Source organism: Cygnus olor, chromosome 26 (genome assembly GCF_009769625.2).
Source record: "Cygnus olor isolate bCygOlo1 chromosome 26, bCygOlo1.pri.v2, whole genome shotgun sequence".
NCBI classification, from domain to species: Eukaryota; Metazoa; Chordata; class Aves; order Anseriformes; family Anatidae; genus Cygnus; species Cygnus olor.
The window spans coordinates 3,997,839-4,020,949 of NC_049194.1; the positions used below are offsets into that span (position 1 = coordinate 3,997,839).

The window sequence follows — 23,111 nt, forward strand, 5'->3', positions numbered from 1 at the left end:
AACAAATGAGGTAACAAATGATCAACGGTAACAAAGCTTTTCTTGTAATGTCTTCAAGAATGAATGCCTCTGCTGAAAATGTTTCCTCAAAACTGTAAGGCTCAGAAAAATATGCAATGGCTTGGTATGAAGGTCAGATTAGACAACATAGCAATCCTTGCTTGCTGTGGCTAGAATTAGGCAAATGCTTTGCCAGCCTTGTGGTTGCGTTGCAGACTTCAGAAAGGACATGATGAACAAGTGAAAAGATGATCTTTGTACAGCTCCCCATACTTTTTTTTTCTCCCTATATAAAGAACAGATCTCTTCTGCTTCTCAAAGGAGTAAGTCTGTAAGAGAAATAACGATCATTCTTTAAAGGCGTCGTATATATGCACCAGAAACTGACTTAAGATTGTGTGGTTGTCATTGAAGTGTGCAGTGCCAGTCAACCTCTAAAAAATTAATGCTGATTTAGTGGAAGTAATTTTCTGAAAGTATTCTCTGCTAAACAGTGTATCCATTGTGTAACGGTACAGCAGTACGTGCACACATCCTCAGCAGTGCTGTAAGTTTAGGATCCACAGTGAGGAATGTGCCTGGTTAAGCAGTGGCATGGTTGGTAGCAGCGACTACGTGCTGTAGTGCCCTTGGTCCTGCCGGCTGCCAGCTTGTCCGGTGTCTCACAAGCAGCGAGGAACAGGGAGCTTTCTAAACCTTGAGTTTGGAGGATGGTGTCCTTCAGTACCTAAAAACTCCCTTATCTTGCGCAAGTCTTATCTCTCCTTTCACCTTCACTAACGGATCTCACTGCAGTTTTTCACTAGCTCCTTTCCCCAGCCTTATTTGCTGTAGCTGGGCACAACCTGCAATGCTTGATTTTCTTTTTTTCTTTGGTTCCTCCAGCCGGTCATTTTTAGTTTCTGTGAGTTTTCTGCTCTTGGCATGCCTGTGCCTTTCTTTGAGGCCTGGTGTTCTGTCACCAGACCCTGTCTCCTGTTTTGTCCTGTTCCTTTGCATCAACTTCTTTGGCTCCCTGCTGTAGCCTTTTGCCAGGCAGCCAGTGTTTCCTCTGGCCTTTGCATCTCTGGGTCTGTTTTTGTTTGTTTGTTTCATTTTGTTTTTACTGTTTGCTTTCTTCTGCCTCAGGGCTTTGATCCTGTATTAAGTACTAAATAGACAAGTAGCTGTTTTCTGTTTGATCCTCTGTGGTATCTCTGGAACTCGGTACAAGAGTCTTGGGTATGTCTTGCACTACACAATCAAGTCTTGATTTCAGGCAGCTCTCCGAAAGGGAAGAACACTAATACGGAATCTTATTGACTGGATGGGTAGTCTTGGATAAAACTAGTTGGGTAGAGTGCGTGCTAGTCACTGCTGTAACTCCCTCATTAATTAATATTAAACTAGACCAAGTGTGGTAGAAAAAATAAAATGAAAATCACTTTGAAGTAAAGTGTTAAAAGCTCAGCCCCCTGCACGAGGAACCTCCCCCAGGCAGGTTATAGGGAGGCCAGGGGAATCAAGAGGAGCCCTGGCTTCTAGGGATGCAGGTGTTCCTTTAGAGTAAACTGAAGAACCCGTTCCCTTTCAGCAGACTCTGGTTTTCGGACAGGAATAGCAGTTAAGTTTGTCTGACTGTAGATAACTTTTGATTTTTGAAATAGTTTGTCTGCATTGCCCTCGTTAATAAGCATTTTTAAGATTCAGCACTGTGTTGTGGGTAGAACTGCCAGAGAAGAACTTAGAAAACAAAGGAAAAAGAGCAGGACAAATGCTGTAATGGTTTTTATTTCATGGCTGTTTTTACCTTTTGTCAAAATATTATACTAATCTTGCAAAGTCAGTCTTGCAGTGTTTTTGCTTGGTTGTCCCTTGGGTAAGACTCACAGGAGGGTGGAAAGTCTATCCTCCCAAATAAGTGCACAGAGTTCTTAGATTATTTTTTTTATGCTTGCCAGGTAAAGTTTCATTTTTTTTAACCTAAACCGATGTAATAGCTAGCAGTTCCCAAATGGACAATCTCATCCCATTTTTCTTCTATTCTGTGTATTCCTACGCTGACCCAAATGCTTTACTGATCATTCTGCAACTGATGTATGAAGAATTTTGTGATCCTGTCCTTTTTTCGGAGCGAGGTAATTCTTGTTGGCTTTATATTTCTCTTTTGTGGTATCTTTTCAAGTTCAAAAGATTTACAGTGTCAGTTTTTATTAAGTGCCTAGTCTTGTTCATAGAACTAAATAATTGCAAAGATGGAACGTCTGCAAAGAAATTAGTCAAAGTACAGCCCTCCCTGAATTCTCTTGTTTCACAGCAGTCTCCCCCAGAAGACAGATGTAAATGTTGTACTCACCTCTAGCCCTGCAAGCATAGAGGAGGGTTGCTGACTGCATACTGAATGTGCAGTTTGTCTTCAAATACAACACATGCCCACGGTATAATTTTGTTGAACTCTGAGGAAAGCTCGCTTCCTGTGTATTTCACACCACCCACCCCTTGTTTTGAGGTCATTAAGGACAAAGGAAAACGTGCACTCATTCCAGAAATTCAGTCTGGTCTTGACCAAAAGTTGGTATGTTTAGAAAAATGTCCTGCTAATGCTTGAATCTGAACTTCAAGTACATAGCGGACTTGCTTTTCAGTTACATACATGAGGCTGGTGCCTCTGTGATAATACACATGGGATGTTTGGTTTAAATTGTATATCTGTAAACAGTTAGTTTCCTCTATGAAAGCAGTATGTTGGTGTGTGCAGCAGAGCTCCCTTTGCACTGGTGCATTACTATGGGAAAGGAAAAGCCTTCGCTGACAAGACTGATGTGCTCAAAAAGTAAACTGTCGTAGTAAAGGGCCTTTTCCTGCTGATGTACCCAAGGATGATGAAAGTACTGCTTTAACATAGAGAGATCTGCAGAGACGAGGAAACTGATGGAGCTTTCAGGTATCAGTTCTATCAGTTGTATTGCTGTTCTTAAAACACTTCTTCCTATTGAAGATCAAGTGCTAATAATAACTACACGTTACCAGGAACCAGTCAAACAATTTGTGTAACCGAGATTTAACTGGTCTAGAGATTCATTGTCTGTCAAAGCATCATAAAGCATAACATCTTAGTTAATAATTAATGTGGTTGGGAAAAAAAAAACAACACAACAATTTTTCTTTTTGCAGAAAAACCTGCCATTGCTCCACCTGTCTTTGTATTTCAGAAGGATAAAGCACAGAAGGTAAGGAGATGTTGATAATGTATATCAACTTTTTTGTTCTGTAGCCCTAACTCATATAACTCATATTCTGTGGTGAGCAGCCACTTGTGTATATTTTTCTGAAGGTGAAGATGGACAATAGAGCATTAACACTATTACTGGGCATAGGGTGAAGAAGTACTAGGCAGAAGTGGGAAGAGGTATTGTGTCATGAAGCAGGCAGCTCTTCAGACAGAAGACAGACCGAATTTGGGAGAAAGACTGTATTCAAGCTGTACCTTGAAAGGAACAGGTGGCAAAAGAGTGCTGACAGTTGAAGTTGCTGTGAAAAAAATATAATTTCTTTTTCTCATAATGGAGTCAAAACAAAGAAAGACAGAGGACTAGTGGTCTAGGTATTACTTTTTACCTCAGTCTATTTTGTATCTCATATCTTTGGTTAGTACACTATGAAGTGTTTAACTACTTTTGAAAATGGCCATCCTGTTGCTTCACCTTTCCCTCTGCCCCCTGCCCTGTGTTCCTGTCCCCTGCCTTTGGATCGGAGGTAGCAGTTGCACAGCGTTGAGGTAAGTTGGAGCCACGCCACAACCTGCCGTAAAGTGTTCTGGGCATGAGCTTGTGAGGAGCCGTATCCCCCCTCTGTTCAGCTCTGGTGGGGCCACACCTGGAGGGTGCTCCAGCTCTGGGACCCCAGTAGAAGAGAGACCTGGACGTGCTGGAGAGAGTCCAGCGAAGGCCCCTGAAGCTGGTGAAGGGACAGAAGCCCCTGTGCTGTGAGGAGAGGCTGAACGACCTGGGACTGCTCAGCCTGGAGAAGAGGAGGCTCAGGGAATCTTATATCATAATAGATAGCATATAATTATATCCTTGTGTGTGTGTGTAGCATATAAAATATATGTACACTACCTGACTGGAGGGTTCAAGGAGAATGGAGCCAGGCTCTTGTCAGTGTTGCCCAGTGCCAGGCCAAAGGGCATTGTGCACAAACTGAAACACAGGAGGAGGACGGAGATGTTCCATCTGACACCAGGAATCATTTCTGTACTGTGTAGTGACAGAGCACTGGCACAGGTTACCCAGAGAGGCTGTAGGGTCTCCTTGGAGATCTTCAGAAGGCACCTGGACGTGGTCCTGGGCCCCCTGCTCTGGGTGGCCCTGCTGGAGCAGGGCTCGGACCAGCTGAGCTCCATGGTCTCCCTCCCAACCCCAGGCATTTTATAATGTTGTGAAGAGGCTGGTACAGCTATCTTGTGGCTGTAGGAGGAGCAGGCCTTGGGGAGAAATAAACGCTGGCAACATTGAAGGAAGGAGCAGGACCTGCCATTTAGTGGAAATGCTATTAAATTGAAAATAGATGTAATAGAAACAATTGCCCATGCAAGCTGAGTCCAGTGTAGTTTGCATGTCTTTTCTCCTTGACACACGAAATGTTATAATGAGCCCTAGGGTGTAGTTTTCCTTGCATCTTTTGTTCAAATGTTAAGCCTTCTAGTTTCTTATATTGTGAAAAAAAAAAATGGAGAAAAAAATATATAAAAATTGCTTTATTTGACTTATGCCTCAATATGGGTAAAAGCTGTTAACACTGAAAAAAATTAATATCAAGGTTACTTTGTTTAAGCTGAAACTGGTAGGGACCAATAGATCTCTGGTCATGTTCTCTTGTCCTGAAGGGTAGTTGGTGTAGTTTGTCTAACTGCCTCCAGTGGTAGTTAGATGTGGATATTCCCATTGTAGCCAGTCTTTCACAATAAAACTTTCTCAAAACTACAAATGCTACTTTGAGAGAGACCTTTTTGGGATCACTGGATTGTTACGTTTATCTGCACAATCAGAAATCTTCTCCAGTGTTTCAATAGAAATATCAAACTGTTTTGTGGTTTGTAGCTTTTATTTGGAACAAGACCTGAGTTTTCTCAGGGGTTTTGTAGGCATATTCATCAGCAGGTGCTTGAAATCTTTTGTCAGATTAGAAAGGATAAATCTGCTGTTTTTTTCTAATATTAGCTCATCCAGTTAAATGTATCTTACTGTAAATACTAGTTTTGAGATACTCTTTCCAATGAGTCTTTACAGTGACAATTTTACATGCAGTTTGGAACACAGGAGTGGTAGAGTTAGCACTATCTAGGAGACAGCTCTCAGTCACCCCACTGTTGCTTGGACAGTTCCTGAGTCCCTTCTGCGCTGGTTGATTTTTCTCCCTGGATGCTTTTTGAGCTGGCAGTCTTCACAGCCGGATTGGAAACGGTGAGCAGAGCGTGCAACCAAGCAGGGCGATGTGGGGCTGTGTCCTTTCTTCACTGGCCTTCCTCAGCTGTAAGCTACCAGGTCTTGCAGGCTCGTGTTTCTGTGTGTGCCATCTGCACAGGGTGCAGACCTGCACGCAGCGCATCCCTTCGGTGCCGCGCTGTACGAGCTCGTGTCGGGCTGTGGATGGATATGTTGCACTTGGTGTGTTTCAAGAAAATACTCGTGAAGAATCTGAAAGAACTAACAGCTTAATGTCTCTTGGGCTGGTGGATTGCAGGGGGGGAGATCTATGATTCTTCTTCTCCCTAGCTGCCTACGCGGATGCTGCAGACGGTCGCGGTGCTGGGTAGGTGGCTGCCTGCAGGACTGCCTCTGCTAGGGCTTGGCCAGAAAGCCTGCCTGGGGGCTGAGCGGAGGGACTGCGTGGAGACCTGCGGTGGAGCCGAGCAACTTGACCGCACGCTGGAGGGCATTTAGTTAAGAACTGATCTAAACACTGTGTGGTGTTGATATAATCGGACCTCTTGAGAAGGGGCAAGCCATGGTCCACGTGGTTGTGGAGTAGCCCTGGCCTGCTGGGGAACTGGGCTCATTCCTTGAAGGAGATCATTCAGACCCCACCAGTGGCATCTGTCATGTGGTGGCTGATTTCCAAAGTGTAAATGTATCTAGTAACAAATATAAGCGTTTATGTTAAACTGTGTAAATGTGTGGAGATGTACAATTTTCTTGAGGAGAGTTAATGGTCATTTTAGTAGCTTACACTATGTGTAACCGAGACTGGAGAAGAGCAACAGAAGCATCGGTGCTGTGCTGCGTGCCGCTTTTGTAAGTGAAGGGCAAAAGCCTGCTTGGTGCTTGTGCCAGTAGCTGTTCTTTGTGGAGCTGGTATGTTAGTAATACAGTCAGGCTGTGGTGCTGTCAGCCAAAAGCAACAGCCGCTTAATACGTGCTGGATTTATCAGAACCCAACATTCAGTCCAGCTGAGTGTCTCTAAGTTAATCAAGAAGTGGTGTTCGGCCTACATGCTGGTGAGACCTTTCACTGTATTTTTGAAAGGATTAATAGCCCTGTAAGTGTTACAGTTAACAGCAGACTACCTTACTGTTTCCATGTGAGGTGTTTGGGTAAGTGAATTGCCTTCCACAGGAGCTGATTGTTAGTAAAGCTAACAAGAAAATCTGTTAAGAGGAGTTTTTCCTAGGATAACATTTAGAAAAGAATAAGATAGTGAAACAACATATTTTACAAGTGTGTTGTTTGTCAGCTATATAAATCATAATTTTCATTTAGCAAGATATCTGTGTGGTCAAGTTGGCTTTCATCCAGAGCTGTAAACAAAGTCTTCATGGAGGCTTTTCAGTGCCAATACAGCAATCTGACGGTAAGCCGAGAGCGAGGAGGAGGCACTGCGTTGTATATTCAAGTTGAATTTTTGCTGTCCATGATGAATGTTGAGGTGTTTGTCTAGTGCTCTCCTCCATCAAACAGGACAGCCTGAGCAGATTTTTTTTTTGTTGCAGTGTCTACAAACTGGGTTGATATTGTTCAGTGGTTTTCTGGAGCTAACGCTGTCTACTATTAAGTTAAGGAATATTTTTTTCTCTACCTAAGTTTGTTTTTTGAAGGTGTCAGACGTCTCTTTCTTGTTAGCAGTTGCAAAAGATTCAGCATGCTGCAGAACAAAATGCATGCTAGTCTGTAAAGTAATTTTGGAATTGTTTTTCCAAATAAATGTGTATACAGTTTAGTGAAACATCAGGATGTGCAGTTTGTCGTGTTTATTTAGAGGGGATACAAAGTGGTGGTTCAGAGTAATGTCTCTAACTTTCAATAAGGAGATTCTGGTTGTTTCAAAGTTAAAAATAGAGGATTTGTGTATTTGTTCTGATTTTATTATAATACTCAGCTAATGGTGGATGTAAAGCTGGATGTCCATAATTATTTCTAAGTCTTCTTGCTTCATAAGGCAGTTACTTGCTCTTTCGAAGCAGGGCAGTAATGGCTTTTTACAATTATTCTGGATGCTCCAGGGAGCTGGAACAAATAACAGACCAGATATAGAATCATAGAATGGCTTGGGTTGGAAGGGACATTAAAGACCATCTAGTCCCAACCCCCTGCCATAGGCAGGGATACCACCCACTAGATCACGTTTCCCAGGGCCTCATCTAACCTGGTCTTGGAACACCTCCATATATGTTTGTTTGAAATATATTTGAGTGTAGTGGTGGTATATCTACTTACTGATACGAGGCCTTGCATCTTACTACTCCTCTGGTGTCATGTTCTGAATTCCCACCTTGTTGTTTTTCTTAATTTTCTTGTTCAGGCATGCTATTCCGCCCCCCGCCCCCTCTTGTTAAAGTGCTGTCACTGCTGAGCTGCATTTCAGATCCACATTTTCAGTTCCTTTCAGAGTTTGAGTTTTTTTCACACACTGCTGTTTCCTCAGTTTCCATATTTGTTGAGTGAATCTGCATTTTAATTATTCTTACCTCTTTATCTCCTTATAATTTTTTTTTTTACAGTGTTCCCTCAGCTCATATCTGAACGATGGTGACCATATACATTGCTTGTTTCTTTTTACACTGCCAGTCATTTCTGAGAAACAGAGCTGCTAGTGCTGGCACTAGTTGGAAAATTGCCTCAGCTATGAAGACTTAAGACTTGGACTTACTAAGACCAGAAAGCACCATAAAGTCCTAACCTCATTATGCTGATCATAGAATATTACTGTTCTCCATTATCTGTACCAATAACTATAGAATCCTAGAATCATTGAGGTTGGAAAAGACCTCCAAGATCATCTGGTCCAACCATCCCCCTAGTACCAATGTCACCCACTAAGCCACGTCCCTGCGCACCAAGTCCAACCTTTCCGTGAACACCCCCAGGGACGGTGACTCCACCACCTCCCTGGGCAATCCGTCCCAGTGCCTGACTGCTCTTTCTGAGAAGAATGTCTCCTCATTTCCATGCTAAGAAACAGTTTCCAAGAAACAGTTTGTCCAAAAATGTTTTTAAAGTATTGTCCCTTGTTCTGCAAGTATGTGCTACAAACATGTCAAAGACATCGGTTGTGAATGCTACAAAAGGCAGATACTCTTCAGATTTTCAAAATATTTTTGCACTTTAAATACACCAGTATTGCATACAACCTGTAGCTTGTTCTTTCCCCCCACCAGTCTGGGTTGGGTAAAGTGGTAGAAGATAGAAAAGAGCACTGCTTCTAGCTTGTTATGTGCCTGGTGTTGGTCAGTGTATTCTGGGGGTGAAATGGTAGTGGCGAGCTTTAAGGATGGCTCTGAAGGAAGGTAAGTTGCATGATGTTTGCTCGGATCATGTACCATACCTGAATGGTACTGCAAAATGATGCAGTGTTAAGGTGTAAATGACACCTGGGTCATAAAGGTAGAGCGTTAGTTGTGCAGTGAATAAGGATTTTCATCCCTAAGTTGTTAATCAAGGTCTTAGCTGTGGAACATTAGAAGATGTGGTGTCGAAAAGGTGACTTAGGCTGGCGGCATTCCCATGTAGTCTGAGAGCAAGGTCATGTGTCTAAGCTTAAAAAAGAGAGGGTTGTGGTAGTGCGCAAAGTAGTAACGGATTGGTTGAAGTCCTGATTTGTTTTAGTGTGACTTGGAAATGTCTGGGTTTTGGTGGTTTGAGGAACTGGGTGATTAGAAAATCACCACCCGCGTGCTGTGGATATGATTGGTATGATTTGGATGGTGACAGAGAAAGAAATGTGGAGGAAATAACTTTTATTAGGGAGAGGCAACAATACCGTTTTACAGACAGTCTTGGCAGTGTCAGGATAGCTAGTTAGAGGTTTTGTTGGAGAGAGTTAGTTGAACCATGCTGTAAGTCAACAGCATATTTAAAATTAAAGGCTCATTGTGAGTATATTGCTACACTGCTGCACTTAAAAGAATAATTGCAAATATGTTAGGACAGTTGTATGTGGCAGAGCTTAGAGGGATATTGAGAGGCTGATAATGCCAAAGGCTTTTGAGAATACCAGCAAGAGTTGTGCAACTCCTGGGCTCTAAGCAGGTAAAGATTGTGAAACTGGAAGCTGTACCATTGGGCCACTGAGTATGGATGCTAGGCTGGGGAAAAAGAGTAAAGGAACCATAAATAGCACATGAACATAACTGTGAGTTAAAAACAGGCTAAGAGGGTTTGTGCCAGTCTTTATTAGTGGTATTACTTCCTTGCCTATATTTGATATTCCAGCATCATGTTAGTCTGTCTATTTCTTTGTGTCTCATTTATTTCCGGTAATACAGAGGAGGCCAAACCTCCAAGTAGACTTCTACATATTTGGCCTAGATATGTTATTTTTGTTTACTTTAATAAAATAGATTTTGTTTCATCTGGCTGAGCAAGGTGAGTTGGGTGTAAGTGGCTTCCTAGCATCGTTAGTCTAGTTGATAATCCAAAGATGGTCTTAGTATTTAATAAACAGGAACCGGTTTCTGCCAAGGTCTCCCTAGAGCTGTGCTTGTAAGGAATCTCTGGAGAAGAGAAGGCTCAAGGAGACACAAGTTGTCGCTGATATAAAACATTATGGCAAGAAGGAAGAGAAGGAACTGTTCCTTATGAGTGCCAAGGAACTTAGAGCAAGAACTCAGATCAGAATTTCTGAAGAGATTAGGAAGTACTTTAAATAGCAAGTGTGACTGAAGTCTAAAATGAATTTTGGGGAGTTTGCAGTTCCCTTTGAATGTGCTTTTTTGAGACAGCTGTACAAATGTCTGTCTCACAGTTTCGGTTGGACAATCCAATTGCAAATTCTGACACTTGCAGCAGTTTTGTTCCATTTAATATATTAATTAAAAAAATACATTTATGAATTGACCTGGCCAAGAAACTCTCACCTCGACATCTGATTTTCTGTGTAAGTGGTAATTGGCATTAATGGCTAGTTTTGCTTAATTTCTCTCTCTCTTTTTTGAGTCCTGGAGCACGTATTACAGTTTAGCTTAGAAAAGAAATCAGATTTATACCAGAAGGCTGCCTTGCTTCACTTTTTCAATTACTGAGCCTTGCCAAATATTACAAGAATTACTAAGTTACTTAAATCTGTTGCATGTTTAACTTTGAAATGTTCTAAACTGTATTGATATGAATGGTTTGCAAAATAATTTGTCATTTCCCCTGTTAACAATATAGCAGAAGTGTGCCTTGAATGTTCTTGCCTCTTCCTGCATTGTTGACAATTTTATGATCTATGGCTGGAGGTGAATGTGAACTGGTAGTAGGACTCCACTTTTTTTTTTTTCCTTTAATTTTTCCAATTGCTTGCTGAACCCAAGCATATGAGCTACAGACATCTGCATGATCCTCAACAAGGGGCTCAGTATGCTAAGCTTTTCATCTTGTTTGGGTTTTTGGGGTTGGAGTTTGGAACCTCTTATAGCCTAGTTTAATTGGTTAGTTCTAGCTCTTGTACTGAGTCACTACATTGTCATTCTGTATACAACTCCTGATTAGTATTTCTCCTCCTTCTCCCCTCAAATTCTGTGCATTATGGCTGAGAATCCCAAGCTATTTATATATTTTTCATATGTAAACACTTCTGTACCCTTTCCTATGCGTTATTTTGCTTCTTACAGGCACTGAATCTTCCAAGTCATCATCAGTCCCAGTGTCTGTCCACAGCTTTGCAGTCATTCCCTGTTGCCTCCCGGTCCTCGGCGATAGTAAGCTCATCCTGAGATTCGCGAGGTCCATTGACAAGGATGGTCTCCTCCATCCCCATTTCCTTGTAATGTTCTGGTTATATTTTCAGCATTTTCCCCACTGTGGATGTTAGGGTTTCCCCCAGTTCTTCAAAGGCTTTGTGAATAATGGCAGGGTCTTCTCCTCCACCAGTACAGCTATTGGACCAGATCTGTGATCTGTTGGGTCGTACTGGTGTCATCTCTTTGGTGGCTGTCTGGGTGGGTCTGGGGAGCCTGCTTCTGAAGTAGGAAGCCAGGCTGATGAGGCTGTGCTACCTGTGCTCTTCTGATGAGCTCCCCATAACCTTGAAAGCTTGCTGATTCTGCTCACGATTGGAAGGGGATAGAGCTTTAAATGCTAAAACAGATCCTCTCACTAGGGTGATTCCTCCATCATGTTGCAACCTTGCATTGAAGGGACTTTGCCCTGCAGGGGACCGGGAGTAAAAAGACAAAAAGGTTTGTTGGATTCAGGTGAGGACCCCCAGGGAGAGGTTGAGCCCCCCCCCACCATTGTCCGGGTCGCAAAGCCCCAGCTGGTGGACACAGCTCTGAGCTTCCTGCTCCCGTTGTTGCCTCAGTCAGTGCTACCCTGAGCCCCGCTTCTGAAGCCCTCCTTGCTCCTGTTCAACAGGAACTGGCACGGGGTAAACGTGAAACTACGAAGTGCTTCTGCTGCCAATGGGATGAAAGAAAAGTGAGTGAGAAGGTGGCTGTATGAGAAGGATTTGCCTCAAAGCAGGTTACAGGAGGATTCTTTGTTCCTTCTGAGCAATAATGCTGCAGCCTGACAAAGCGAGCAGCTAATTCTCCGTTCCCACTGGATGTGACCTGGAGCTTGTCATGCCAATCAGTAATGTACTTAACCGATATTAAAAGCAGCAAGAAAGATGCTTAAGCAGATTTTTGAATTTAGGTACTTGAAAAAGCACAATTTCAGTATCTTGAGGTATAGAAAGCTATCAGCAATGCCAGCTTAAGATTTTTCTACTGATGGTGCAGGCAAATACTTCTGGAAAGATTAGATGATTAAATGACGGCCACCACGCAGTCTTTCAGAGAAATTTTAAAATTGGTCCTAACCTTTCTATTTGGTGAAGCATGGTTTCTGGGTGCAAGTGAGTCTCATTCCTCATTGTGACCACACATTCTACCGCTCACAGGCATGGACTGTCTGATTTTGTCTGTAAGGATGCCCTGCGCTTTATGTGCACGCTTTCCTTGCGCTACTCTTATTTCCAAGAACGGGCCTTTTCAACCCAGGGCAGAATGGATTGTCATGACAAGGTATGAACATCTGTAGGTTATGCACCTTCTGGCACCCAGACTGTCTGGGTTTGTTTGATGACCTGTTGTTTATTTATTTTATACAGTTTCTATACAGTTTATGGGTACATGAAAGCTGGATAGGAGAGGAAATATCTGTCTGCCACTGGCATTTGACTTCTCACTGTAGGTTATTCCACATTGTCATCTCTGTAGGATCTATGGGAAATCAGGTTTCTTTAGACCAGCTTTATTTTCTGTAAAGCCTTTTTCCAGCAATGAAGGACAATGAATGTCCTTCACTGTAAGTGAATTGGTCACTGGTGAAGGCATTATAGTGAGAAAACTGGAGATTTATCCAAGGTTGAGGAGTCTTGACTGGTGAATGCCAAACTAATGGGGAGTAAATATTTACTGCAGTTTTTTTTAATAAAAGCAAGGAAAAGGTATGGGGTGTGTCTTTTGCTGGAAGCTAAATATAACAAAATTAAAAGCAGTTCTCAACAGCATTGGTAACTCTGCAGTTGGAATAATTCGCATATCCTTGTTCATTTAAGAGCAGAAAATCAAACCTGGATATCTTAAATGCGGGACTTTCAGGAGTGAGGCAGACACAAATGAGGGTCTTCAGCCTGTCTGTGCATGGAGGCCAGCCTAAGAGGATTAAGATGTTTTTTCTTCCACGGCCTTTAAATTCCTGAGCCTATGAAAGATTTAACTCTGTTGTTTGCTGTTTGTTTGCTTGTTTTTCTGGTAGGAGTTATTAGCAAACTCTGCCCCTACTTCTCCAAGCGGTAATAGACAGTTTTAATAGTGTGTGAGTGGGTAAGGATAGGAGGTAGCATACCAAATGATCTACATATTTAGATGTCTAGGTAGGAAAAATATATTTGAGACAAAGGAATGCCTTTTCTGTTCTGTGCAGCAGCTGCTTTGGCTAGGGCTGGCTATGTCAGTAACCACTGTAACACTTGTCATGTGGCTCTTGTCCAGCTTTTAATCTCCTGAAACTCTTGGGCTCAAAAACAGGGAAATAATTCAGAGAGAGTAGATACCAGCTCTGCTTTGCCCTCCATAGGTTACAGACTTGGTTTTGGCTATTGATGCTCCTTGCATACTAAATACAGTGACAGTCATGCATCAGTTAATAAACGACAACGATGTGATAAGTTGAAGCTTGTTCTGTACAGGTTTGACTGTTTTTTGGTCAGTGTTGCATACATCATTGCGGTGTTCTCAATGCCAGCGTACTATTTAGCAGTTCTAGAAGTTTTTTTAAGTTCTGGACTTGTTGATTTTAAAGAATTTTTGCACGTATAGATCTGCAATTTAGTGCAACTTTCTGTTGCCAAATAGTTTCCTCTTGCTTTTAGGATTTTTGCTAACAATTGAAACAAATTGCTGGAATACCTGACAGTGCTCTTTCTACAAAACAGAATTTTTTCTTTCTTCAGATAGTGATTGCTGAAATAGGTGATACCATGGGTTCCCACTTAGCCTTATCTTTCAGGACACTGGTGTATATTGGCAACAGAGATGCCTAATAAGATCATATTTCAGTGATCCACAGTAATGTGGATTACTTGGCAAATTATGTAGGTATAGCATGGATTATCAAACAGTTTTATTGAGGTTGGGCTGACAGATGTGTTGGGATGGGGAAATTGCATTTCAAAACTGTAAGTAACTTTTCATTCTTTATGGTGAAGGTTTCAAAGGTACTTGACTGGGGTGCTAGTGAAATATCGACGTTCTTCCATTAACCCTTAGACTTTATTGCATAGACAGAATTGCTTACCTTGAAGTAAACGTGCTTTTTATTAGCATTGGATAAATACTTATTAACATTGGATAAAACACCAATAGTACATTCGTATCTAGATTCTAAACACGTATAGTACCAGACAGAACATTTTGTGATTTCTGCTGTTCATATATCCAGTCTCTGTCGTTTAGCTGGTAGTCCTGTGCAGCTCTAACCAGTCCTGGTTTGTGCTGCCCGATCCCTGTGTCTGCCCGTTTGCTCCCCGTGCTGGTGGACAGCAGCTGTGAGCTGCCGAGGGTTTGTGCTGCAGCAGGAGCAGGACGAAGGAGCAGTGCTGGGCTAGGGTGAAGTGCAGTACGTCAAGAGGTCTTGTAAGGAGAGGCTAAGGCTCCTCCAGGTGTCTTTTGTAGTGGAAGGAATCCCTCGTGGGGTTACATTTTGCAGGAACAGGGGAAATGATGTTAGCTGGGGAACTGACAGGGCGAGTAGGAGGGGTGTGACTTAGAAATCCTCAGAGAAGACGTGAAAACTTTGTTCAAAGACTTCTTAATATTGTGGTAGACAGTAGCCTGTGATGCCCCCTTTTTTTTTTTTCCCGGTACTGTGGACGATGCTATGAAACTATCCGTTGCTAATTCCTATGAAAACCACATAGTGCTGGTCAATAGTGCTTTGAAAGACATCCCTCCAACACTGGTGTTTTGTTGAAGGAACTGATGTCAGTGACATTAATTAGAAAAAGTGCTTCGGAATGAACTCCCAAACAACAGATGTCTTCATGATGAGCTTAGAACTTGTATGATTTTGTTTTTTTAAATCAAACGGAATTTGAGAATTACCATTTTCAGTGTAGAGAAAACTAATAATCATTGCATGGTCTCTGTTAAGGATGTAGTGCTTGGATTTGAATTTTCAGTTATCTTACTTGTAAATGAAATGTTTTGAAATAATGTTATGTATAGTGTCCGGAGGAAATTTGATATGCATACATTTAATTAATAAAGATGTTTTTCCTTAAGTGTATATCATTGGCAGTAAAGAAAAAGTCTCTGAACTGAGGATTAAAGCATTTCTGTGTACCCAAAAGACTGAAATGTTCAGTATGTGATTTTGTTTTATCACTGTCATCTGATTTCAGAGATCAGCAGATGGATCAAGTCCAGAAGATGGAGATGGTAAGAAATTTGATCATAAGATTAAGAAACGCTAGTAAACATCTTTCCAGGATTTTATGTATTTTCTCTAATTGTTTTTTTCTACAGAATCTGATCGAGAGGATGGGAACTACTGTCCGCCTGTAAAGCGTGAGAGAACTTCATCATTAACTCAGTTCCCTCCTTCTCAGTCAGGTAAATATTAATTTTACCATATTAATATGTGAGAGAGGTGAGTTTTTTTTGTTTTTTTTTTCACAATCATGCTGTCAGTCTTACTATTGCTTGCTGGGCTTTGGTTTGAAAGACTGCAGCAACCATGTACTCTGATTTCTGATTTTCTTCTGTGGTCCGTGATAGTAAATTGAATCAAGCCCAGAGGAATTGAGATAGGACAAGCTTATGTGCATGTATTTATACACACACACCCTTTCTAGTTTTATCTTTTAATCTTATGCTGTTCAATGGAAGAATTGAAATCCTTTAGTCTGTTCCTTTTCTCCCATTCCTTCTGAAACTGAGAGAATTCAATGCATTTCAACAACATTCACACCTGGCGTATGCGAGCGATACTGACCACTGTCTGACTGTATATGTAGTTAGTACAACAAAATCACTGGAAAGGACCTGGATAAATTTTTGCAGTTCATATACATTGGAATGGTCATGTTTGAGACCTGTGTTCATGTACAGGAACTGTCTCTAAATTTGTGCCTTCTCTCTTCATAAAACAATACAAAGTTTTTAGTTTTGTTTAAGGATTGTTTTAATTAAGAGACTTCAGTGCTTGGAGACTTTGATCCTTCATTTCTGTCTTAGTTGGGAAAGTAGGTTGGGAAAACAGTCAAACAATAAAAAAAAAATTCCTCTACCATACAGCACATCAGGAAGTGTGATTAAAAGGTATAGAACTAATTATTTTGCTGCCTTTTAAAGGAATAGGTGACCGGAATTTTAAATGCAGTTGCTGTTATTTTATGGACAGAATATTTCGTATCACCAGCGCTAGTCAGGGTGAGAATTCCTTCTCAAGATCTAGATTTTCTGGTGCACAGCTTATCCAGTTTCAAGGTGCAGTCCTGTTAATTGAGTAAGTTTCAGGGGGCGAGTGTTGCTGCTCTCTGCTTTCTCATCACTCTTAGTAGAAGAACACTTTGCACAAAAATAATGGGTTTTTTTTTGCCTTCAGATTTTCTTAGAGGAACACAGAATATGTATAGCCCCTTAGGAGCTTCTTTATTTATTGGACCTTATATTTCTAGTTTTCTGATAAACACTTCTCACTTGGCTAGCCTCACCTCTATTCCTGTAGTGTGTTTTCTTCTGCCTGGCTTCAAGAATTTGCTGTGTATGTTTTCTGCCCCAGACTCTTCTCTTGCTATGAAAACAACATAATTTCCCTATGTCTACTCAGAATACTGCTTAAAAGCTCATTTCTCTTTCTCTCTATCTCTAAAGATATTAATGAATTTTAGAATTATCATTTCCATCAGCTTCGTTTTTGTAATCTGCTAATATTGGTTTCTCCTGTATTGTCAACTGAAGAGTCTTTCTTGGCTTGTGTTGACTAGTCAGGTGATAATTTGCCTCTTGCATGTCTCTTTTGAAAATACAAGGCTGCAGGGGAACTTCTGCTCCATGCATGGAGCACCTCCTGCCCTCCTTCACTGACCTTGGTGCCTGCAGGGTTATTTCTCACTCCTCACTCTCCCAGCTGCTCTTACGCAGCAGTTTTTTTTTTTCCCTTTCTTAAATCTGCTCTCACAGACCAATTATCACTTACTGGCTCAGCTCTGGCCAGCAGTGGGTCCCTTCTGGAGCCAGCTGAAACTGGCCCTTATCTGACATGGGGCTCTCTGGACTCTTCACACAGAGGCCACCCCTGCAGCCCCCCACTACCAAAATCTTGTCACGTAAACCTGATACAATCACAAATTCAGCCGTGTTAATTTTGTACTGATTTACCTGGGAGCACTGATTGACCAGCTTATGTAAAGTGTTCAGATTCTCTTTAAAAAGACCAAAATTGGAAGATCTAGCAAATAAGCAATTGGAAGTTCTTAAAGCCTGTGCTTTAAGGACTTACAACCTTACAAATAGTTTAAGAAATGGTGGAAAGTGTCCCAAGTTTAAAAATAATATGCCGCTATAAACATAAGCATGGAAATTTGTGGTACACTGCCTTGTGAAGGCATGTCCTTAAATAGCCAGGGACTTCTTTCTATAAATGCAATCCACCCAGCCTTTGGAACTGCTGTTTTGTAGCTCTGCTTAGGAGCAAATCTCACAGTAGGTGCGAGTTTGGTGACTTCCGGTTCTGTTGGTGAGACAATGTTACTCCTTTGTCAGAAAACATTATCTGTAGATGGGCAATTCTGCATCTGGTACGTAGTGGCTCGTTAAGAGCTTGCATACTTCTCACCTTATGTCTAAAGTGCAGTTCCTGCAGCTTTATTGAAATTTCTATCTTGGCTTAGAGAATCCCTGCCTCTGGATTCCGTGACTTGCGTGGTTTCGCTCGAACACTTGCCAGTGAAGACTGAGGCAAAAAAAAGTTGTGGAGTACCTCAGCTTTCTCCATATCCCGGGTAACTAGGTCTCCGTTTCCTTCAGCAGAGGGCCCAGCAAAGGGGACAGTTGAGCTTTGGAAGGCAGCTCTTGGGTTACCAGCTTAGATTCTGTTTCTAGGGTTATGTGTTCCTTTATAGGACAGTTTCTGCAGTGATAACAGATCTTTGAGCTCCACTTCTACAATGTTTGATATTACTTCTTCAAGATCTCAAATTATCTCAGAAAGTACCATTGGAAGTGGATGACTTTGAATGGACATGTCTGAGCAGTTATTTGCAGCTGGTATGTTTGAGTGCATTTCTGACCTGACATGAAATTCTTCTCAGGATCCTTTGAACTGCCCACTAAGTAAGGACTCAAACCGGTTGGAGAAATGACAAGGGTTGTTAAAAAGTAGAAGTTAGTTTAGAAGTTATGTATTATATATATCTAGCTGTATTCTGGTCAATTTGTCCAGAAGGGTACTGTGAGAGACAGTATCGAACGCTATACAGAAATCCAGAAAGATTACATCAGCTGGCTTCCTTTGGTCAACTAGATGGGTGATCTTGTCATAAAAGTAAATTAAGTTTGTTAAACATGTTGTGAAACCATGTTGGATTTACCAATGACTGTGTTGTCCTTCAGGTGTTTTTCAGTAACTCCCCAAATAATCTTCTCCGTAATTTTACCAGGCGTTGAAGTGAGACTGACAGGTCTATAATTTTTCTTTCCTGCCCTTCTTGAAAATTGGGACCATATTTGCCAGCTTCCAGTCAACTGGGACCTCTCCAGATTCCCAAGACTATTGAAAAATATTTGAGAGGGGTCCCATGATGATATCAGCCAGCTCTCTGAGTACCCTGGGATGAATCCCATCAGGCCCCATGGACTTAAAAATTTCAAACTTTTGAAATGTTGTATGTGGTTTTTAATTGTATTTCATATTCTATTATCTTTATTAATTCCTAGTTCAAATAGAATTCAGACCAGGAATACTGTGTTTGTCTTCCCTTTACAACTGAAGTTTACTTTTTCACTGTTTAAGGAGAAACTAAAGTGTTGGTTTTTTTAATGAATATTATGTTGTTGTTTTTTTGTCAACGAACTGTTTATTTCTGTGTTTGCAATACTGTTTTAGTTAAGAAAGACAGAAAAACCTAAAATAAAACAAATGATCAGAAAAACTGTGTTCAGTTTGCAGCCACGATATGCCTGGAAGGGAGTTTATTGTTAAGAACAACATACCCAGCTTCTCTTTTTCTTTTTCCCCTTGACTGCAGTAACAAAGAACAATGTCTTTATGCCATCAAGCTTCTGTGAACCTTCTACAGGCAATTCTGACTCAGAACAAGGTGAGATTTCTTATTTTTTTTCTCCTTTGTCTCAGCAAACTGTTGACAGTCTATCACAATCCAAAATATTCTGACACTTCGGAAGTTAGACCCTTACTGGGAGAATGGAAATGGTGGTTCTGGTCTTACAGCTTTTATATTGCTTATTTCTTGTTCTCACTTACTGTTGTTCTCACTTGCTCACTTCTTGTTCTCTTGTTCTTACTTACTTGTTCTCATGCTTGCTGGAGGTAATTAAAATAACAAATACGAAAATTTTTAATGCTTTGGGAGTGGTGGCGTGCAACAGGACTATTCCCACCTGTTAACCTCAAGATAAAACTTAAGGGAAATGTCATTTGTCGACCCAAGATACTGTTTTCTGTGTTATCACAATCAAATCATCCATAACCTATGGTCATGATCTTGTTGAACCATGACCTGCAAACCCTATGTTCACAGTAGTGCTGATTTTGTTGAACACGCTTGTTCTGCAAGGTTGTTGTATTGGTGCCACTGTATAGCATGTTGTTATGCTTAACTGGCATGAGACTAATGAAGCAGAGTAAGATGACAGGGTGCTGAGCCAGTCATCTTATTCTGAGCACAGCTGCTACAGCCCTTAAAAAACACTTCATAATTGTATATCCTGTAAGTTTTGGGGGAACTGATTTTGTAATAGTTGTGGATTTATGAATATTATTTTTTGAAATTTAGGTATTATATCTAAAAGCCTTAACTTTAGTAAGTACAACCATGGGATTTTTTTGTCTTCATACTATGAAAGCATAAGGTAATAGCTAATGGAATTACAATAAATTAATATTAAGCAATTAATCTTTGACTTAGCTAATGATAATTGGCAGTTGGTGCTTGTTAGCATTTGCCATGCTCAGTTATTGATGATTGCCGTTTTTTTCTTGATTCTCACTTAAAGCCTCTGTTAAGTACTCACACAGAAAGAACTCCATTTCTCTTGTGAAAACGCTGTTTCATCTTTCTCCTGAAAAATATCTTTGAATACTTGCAACAGATTGTATATGTGCGCTGTGATGATCACTGGGAATTTATTTAAACTTCTGGTAGAAGGGATCTCATTCTTTGGAAATCTTATTAGGACTTTGCATTGGATAAAGCTTGTGGGTTGTTACAGCGGGGAAATTATGAGCAGTGTTATGACTGTCTGAAAGTAGGTTACATCTATAGTATTTTACATCTATGTCCTTGTAATTTTGTTTTGCTTTTAGAGGAAAAGAGCAGTGGATTCCGGCTGAAGCCACCAATACTTATTCATGGTCAAGCACCTAGTGCAGGTAAGTTCAATGTTTTCTGCAGCAGTAGAATGAAACCAGGGTAGTTCAAGCATTTTTATCGATTTAGGAGTTTTCTCACACTCCTGTTGTTGGCAAAACCAGGTGGCAAAACCTTTGCTTAGACACATTACAATTTTGGCTTGGATCAGCCATGTATTTCTGAAATGGGATTCCCAGTTTCCTCTGCTTAGCATGCTTTGGCTCACTTAAAGTAGTCCTGGGCTTCATGAACTCAGTTCCTTTAGTATCAAACTGAGACAAAAGGCATGCACCAGGAGTGTGCTGAGAAAGGTACTAGCTGTTAATGTGCACTCAGACTCTTAACCTTCACTTTCCCCGTCTCTCGCCTTTGAATAGAGCACAAGTGTGGTGTCCTTGATGACACCTGTTCTGCTGTATAGTTTTGTTTTGAGCTTCATATTTGCTAATGTAGACTTAGCCAGTACGGGAAGGACATTAAACTCCTATAAACTGTAATAATAAGGAAAGAACATGTTTTGATAATGGAAGAAATTATATGTAGTGTGTATAGAAATGGTTTCATTTTCAGGAGGCATAGCAAAATAAAAAAACAATAATCAAATTATGTTCTTATGAGAAGCTGACCTATGAGTGTTTGGACTTAAGATATTAGGTATACAAAATATTGAAGTGAGTCGGTATGGGTAGCTTCCATCGCAATATCTTAATGGATCAAGAATTCAACTTTAGTGGTGTTTTTTTTTTTTTAAGTGAAGACGTCTGAATCCTTTGGAATTGCCATAGCCATCTAGAGTTGATGTTAAGATTTTTTTTTTGAGTGGGTTGTTTTATGTCAGTTGGCTTTTTTGAATCAGAGCTGAAACAAAGAATTGTAGTGCCTTGTATCTTTCTACAGCGAACCAGAGAGGCCAAGTTAACTCAAACCCAAAAGGTTGTTAAATAAAACAACATGTAAATTTATTGTGCTGCCAATATATTTGATCATAGGAATAATGAAAAAAATAATTATCAGTATCCAAAAGTGACGTCATTAGAAGGAGAAAAAAATACATGGAATGTGTAGTCGAGTAATACTTCAGTGAATAAATAGGATTGCTTATGTACTGTTCACTTCCTACATTTCTGACTTTTGTTTCTGAGTTAATGTCATAACCTCTCCTTGGGTGCTTTCCTGGATAAGGTAGAGAATATATTCAAAGGTGTCTTTTATGGCTAGAAAGCAAATGGTTGTCTTCTCTATGTGGGACTAATTTATTTTTTCAATGTGGAATGAGGGATGGGAAAAAAGGGGGGTGGAAGCTTTTAAAATGACTAGTGTTCCATTACGTGTTCTATTGGAAGCACTTCTGGAGAAGATTATATGAAGCTGAATTTTTCAACTTCAAAGCTTTATAGCTCTTGAAAAAATTTCCCACTTGCAGGTCTCCCAAGCCAGAAACCGAAGGAACAGCAGCGAAGTGTGCTACGTCCTGCAGTATTACAGGCACCACAGCCAAAAGCTTTCTCACAGATGGGTAAATAATGCTTTTTCTTTCTGGAATACCACAGAGGAAGAACAAAAATACTAAATCTGTTTCATGCAGCAGTCTGATTTTACTCAGCAACTGCCTTTGTTTTTCTGGGTTTCTCCTTTCTGAAAGGAAACATCTTACATGTTAAGTGTATCTGTGTTACATAAAAAGTGACACAATCAAGCCTTCAGTTTTTGAGTGGATGACTATCTGATATTGCCAGGCCCTGAACTTTGTTGTAATCCACGCTTGATTTTTGGAATAAAAAACTTCAAAGTGTGTGAATTGGCAGTCTCAGATAACAACATTGACCATGGCATAATAAGCTACTGTCTGTGTTGTAGACTTCAGCTACCTGCAGAGTGACGTAAAATGTCTGAACCACTAGCAGGTGTTTCCAAGCCAGGGAACTTTCTGAAGCAGAGACTTTGAGTAAGGTTTTTCCTTGTTAATTTAGTCATGTTGATTGTTTTATGTATTATTATGGAATCTAATATAGCAGTTAGTAACAGGCGTTATTGGAAAATGAAAGTTAAAGCAAAAAGTTGTTCAAGGTTTCCACATCTCCTAAACTTTTATGCTTTCCTGGCCTTTCTGTCTTCTGTTGTTTGGAAGTTTAATTGATATGAAACAGAAGTAACTTCAGCTACTGCTGAATTTGACATTGTTCCAAACGTTTCTAGCTTGACTTCTTGGCGTGCCTGTTGGCACAGATTGAATTCTACAGAGGACTTAAATATTGGGGTACAAATTTCCTGTTGGAGTTCATTATGTAGGTTCCTAGACCAGCCCAAAGAGGAGCCGTAAAGTATTAAATTGGAGGGGAGTTGCTTGAAGTTGTGTGTGTTGAAGCCCATGCAATATTTATACAGACTATGTGACATTTCCCTTACTGGGTTTTCTGCATTTGGAATTTTCATTCTGCAGAGAGTTGCTGAATCGCTGTCCTCATGCCTCTACATCACAAAATTGTCCTGCAAAATACTGTGGGAATCCTGTAGTTTACATTGCCATGTTTCATATATTTAAAAAAAAAAAAAAAGAGAGAGAACAGCATGT

The 23,111-nt window shown here is 40.7% G+C and overlaps 1 protein-coding gene across 1 annotated transcript in view; it reads left to right on the forward strand.

Moving 5' to 3' along the window:
- RANBP3 (RAN binding protein 3) overlaps positions 1-23,111 on the forward strand; it is a 45,243-nt gene that overhangs the window by 8,439 nt on the left and 13,693 nt on the right. The window contains exons 2-7 of the mRNA XM_040537292.1: positions 3,154-3,209; positions 15,347-15,383; positions 15,471-15,557; positions 19,196-19,267; positions 20,494-20,559; positions 21,963-22,055. Coding sequence (XP_040393226.1) covers positions 3,154-3,209; positions 15,347-15,383; positions 15,471-15,557; positions 19,196-19,267; positions 20,494-20,559; positions 21,963-22,055 — 411 coding nt within the window. The remainder of the gene's footprint in view (positions 1-3,153; positions 3,210-15,346; positions 15,384-15,470; positions 15,558-19,195; positions 19,268-20,493; positions 20,560-21,962; positions 22,056-23,111) is intronic.